Consider the following 3715-nt stretch of genomic DNA (forward strand, 5'->3'; position numbering starts at 1 on the left):
CTTGAGAGGAACAAGATAAGAGAGTTCTTTATAAGAACTTAAATGTAATCCGTGATGGATTAAATGTAAGGAAGTCGTGATTGATTCAATAGTAACAGAAACATTAAGGATCCACGAGGGATCACAAGAGAGAGGAGAAAAACCAAGTGAGAGTGCCTGGTAATATAATAGGAAGTTGTTTCCTTAGAGTAGGGTATGGGATGTGACTGCTTGGTCTAGATGAGAAGAGCATGTTAAGAGGCTAAGAGAAAAGATATAGTATGTACATAGTATGAGAAGAGCATGTTAAGAGGCTAAGAGAAGAGTATGAGAGGAGCTTGTTAAGAAGTTAGGATAAGAATAAAAGGAAAAGATTAGAGAATAAAGATAGATGGGATGATAAAGATGAAAGAATAAAAAGAACAATAGTGTCTTCTATTAGAGAAAGAACTAGAGGATAAAGTATGAGAAAGAGAAAGAAGGATGAAAAATAAGAAAAGACAATATAGTAACTCACCAGACACATTGTGTTTGATGCTATAGGGGTTTTATGTTTTGCGGGTTCAGGTTGTAGCAATCGTTGTACCAAAAGAGAAGACAGGAGCACAAAGTCAAGATTTAGATAATAGGATGCTAATCTTTGTAATTCCTTGTTGTTCTAATTTGTATGTAATATTCTTATTGTAAACCCGTGATTATTCATGGGAAGTAAAATGTTTTAATTAGAGTAGAATTCTGCATTATAAGAAAAACAATGATATTTCCCTTACATATTATGTATAGAAATCCAGGTCGTTACACCATACATGCATACCACCACAATCCACCTACCACCAAAATCATCCATCTGTAACAACAAACACCACCATACATCACCATCCATCTCCGCCATTCACCACCACCACCAAGAAATTAATTTAAAATTCTTGAACAAATGTCATTACTAGTGTCACATGCTTCAAGAAGAAAAGGGTGAGAGGGGGTGTGGGGTGTGGGGATAAGGTGATTTTCACAATGTATCATGAGCAGAGAAATGTGTGAATAGCGATAATAGTAAGGTGAAGGGTAGGGGCATTTTCACCAGAGAAGAGAACGAGAAGATTTTGCGTTTTGTAGTGTTTTTTATTAAAAAAACATGTAAAATGATGTTATTTTTCTTTTTGGGAATTATGGGCAAGAAAATATGACCGAAAATCTACTAAAGGTTGAAAATATAAAAATGATTAAACCTATAATAGTCGGTTAAAATGGTAGTTTTTGAACAACATATATAAGTTTAATGGTAAATCATGAAATAAAAGAGATTTATGTTGAATAAAAGTGATACATGATAATTCTACAAAGTCATTGTCTCGTAGTTAAGTCACTAAAATTTTCCAATCATGTTAAATATAAGAAATTTACGTGTAGCTATCATATATATATTTTTGAAGAAGATAAATAAAGTATAAAGTTTATGTCACAAAAAAAAGTTCCAATCATGTTAGGAAATTTACATTCGGTTACATGGTAACGTTCATATAATTTTTAACAAGACAAATGAAATATGAAGCGCATGTCATTAAAATAGTTATAGAGACTTAATCGATTGACTTGAAATAATCAGAAATTTTATGTTAATTTTTTTTTTTTGAGATAATTTTTCTGAAAATATTAAGATTTTTGTAACAATTTCCTATTTTTATTTTTCTTCTTCCCGAGCTTGGGGCGGCATACCATCTTACCTTCCCTGTCTCATTTACATTGGACTGGGGTAATTGTTGTATATTAAGGACTGGAGGACCAAGTCAAACGCTCTCCAATTTCATTTCCTTCAGGTTCGGTGTGCTGCTGGACGCCCCACTCTTAACACACCTATCTCAGGTTATCGATTCTTTTCCCCTTGATTATTATATTTTTTTGAAGCTTTTTTGATGATCCTTTGGGATAACTTACTTTCTTCGCTCATATGTTGCTCTCAGTAGTCATTTAGGTTAGTTGTAGCCTCTAGTTGTTGTTTGTTCGATTGGATCTACATCATCGTTTTTATTCGATTTCAGTGTAGTTGTGAATAAACTTAGGTTAAATCATCCACCTGCCCTTTCAGATCTGTGTCAGTGACTCAGTGTAAATTGTAATGCTATTTCTCTGTTAACAGCAAGTGTAAGAGAGCTGCTACTTTAAACTTGTATCATTCGCCTTCTTTTTAGATATATCTGCAGGCTCATAATCTGAAATTGAAATCACAGATACTGGTATTAAGGTCCTCCTGTAATGGCCCACATTCAACAAACAAATAATTATTCAATAGTGTTGTATAAACTCCAATCCAAATAATAAATAAAACCCTAATTTTCATCATTCTCCAAAATCACACTCATACAAATATAGATTACTACTACTTACTAGGCATAACTCACTATCAAAATTCAAAACACAGATCCAAAAGGAATGAAACTTTGAACACCTCTTTCATAATACCATTTACTGAAGAGGATTCGAAATAAAGATTGAATTAAGGGCAAGGTAGGGTGGTATTTCATATCAAGTGCCCTAATGGAATAATAATAATAACTATTTCCATCAATACCCCTTTGATGCTGTTGAAAACACTTTTAACCATTTTTTTTTTGTGTGTATATTGTCTCTCAGGTTATTAGGGAATATGAATTGGGTTCAACGCAAAATCTACCTTTACAATGTCACATTTGGGCTATACATGTTGGACTGGTGGGAGCGATATTTGTTCAGTATCTTTATCTTTTAGATTAAATTACACTTTTGGTCCCTGTGGCATATCTCTCTTTTTTTAGAACCAGGGATGGAAACCCAACCATTAGGTGAGGGTATTTAGGTCATTTCATTTTTCTCTCTTTTGTTTGACTTGACTGTTTGTTAAGATAGCTTGGTTGTGGTCTTGATGTGGTTCATCTTCTACAACGGATATCGTAACATTAGTGAATTTGGAAAAAGGTGCATTATTATTATTATTATTATTATTATTATTATTATTATTGTTATTAATCTGCTTATTCTATGGTTTCACTTTCATACATTTATTTTAAGTCATTATTTGGTTGCTTAAAATCTTCCTCAGGTATCTATGGTGAATTTAAACATAGCTTCAACTTCAAGATGAAACATGGTGAAGTTGTATGATCCAATTACTATCCTAAAGTTTGTGTGTGTGTCTGTGTGTGTTAGCTTTGCTGGTATGTAAGTTCCCACATAGTAAGTTAAGCATGTATGAATCGTGACAGAGACCTTTGAACAACAATGGTCAATGGTGATTGTTTTTAAATCTCTGCATTTTAGCCAAGTATTAAAATAGGATGAGAGGAAATAAGTTTGTATAATTTTGGATATGTAATATGTTTGTTGAAGAGTTTTTGAGATTTGAACATGTTTGAATTGCAATACGGTGGTCTTTTACATTGAAATAAATCAAGACATGGTTGAAGGAGATTAAAAAACTAGTACTTTTTTTTTTCTTCAGAATTAAGCCTTTTGAAATTTGTATATATAGGGCTTGTTTGGTATTGATATTTTATTAGTTTTTACCTTTTAAGAAAAAACTCGAAAAAAGAAAGTTTTGTTTCACACCAGAAATTTTTTGGTTTTTATTTTAAACAAAAAGCTCAGAAGAGTTTTTAGTTTTTAACTAATTTTATACATTTAAAATCGGGAAAACTGCAATAAAGTCCTTACATATTGGCCTCATAATCGATTTAGTCATTATATATTTTTTTTATTCAAT

At 32.0% G+C, this 3715-nt stretch overlaps 1 protein-coding gene across 2 annotated transcripts; it reads left to right on the forward strand.

Annotated features, from left to right (window-relative positions):
* Positions 1–1691: 1691 nt before the first annotated feature.
* Positions 1692–3375, forward strand: LOC145135526 (uncharacterized). 2 transcript variants are annotated; one of them, XM_079069788.1, is made up of 5 exons: positions 1700–1842; positions 2399–2484; positions 2611–2708; positions 2859–2931; positions 3056–3375. In XM_079069788.1, the coding sequence occupies exons 3-5, from the start codon at positions 2624–2626 to the stop codon at positions 3066–3068; spliced, it is 171 nt and encodes a 56-aa protein (XP_078925914.1). In that variant the 5' UTR covers positions 1700–1842; positions 2399–2484; positions 2611–2623; the 3' UTR covers positions 3069–3375. The 2 variants fall into 2 exon arrangements, with proteins under 2 accessions (XP_078925913.1, XP_078925914.1); XM_079069787.1 differs by lacking the exon at positions 2399–2484 and having other exon boundaries at positions 1692–1842.
* The last annotated feature ends 340 nt before the right edge of the window (positions 3376–3715 follow it).

This window comes from Lactuca virosa, chromosome 9 (genome assembly GCF_052849685.1).
Source record: "Lactuca virosa cultivar CGN04683 chromosome 9, Lactuca_virosa_CGN04683_v6, whole genome shotgun sequence".
Taxonomy (NCBI): domain Eukaryota; kingdom Viridiplantae; phylum Streptophyta; class Magnoliopsida; order Asterales; family Asteraceae; genus Lactuca; species Lactuca virosa.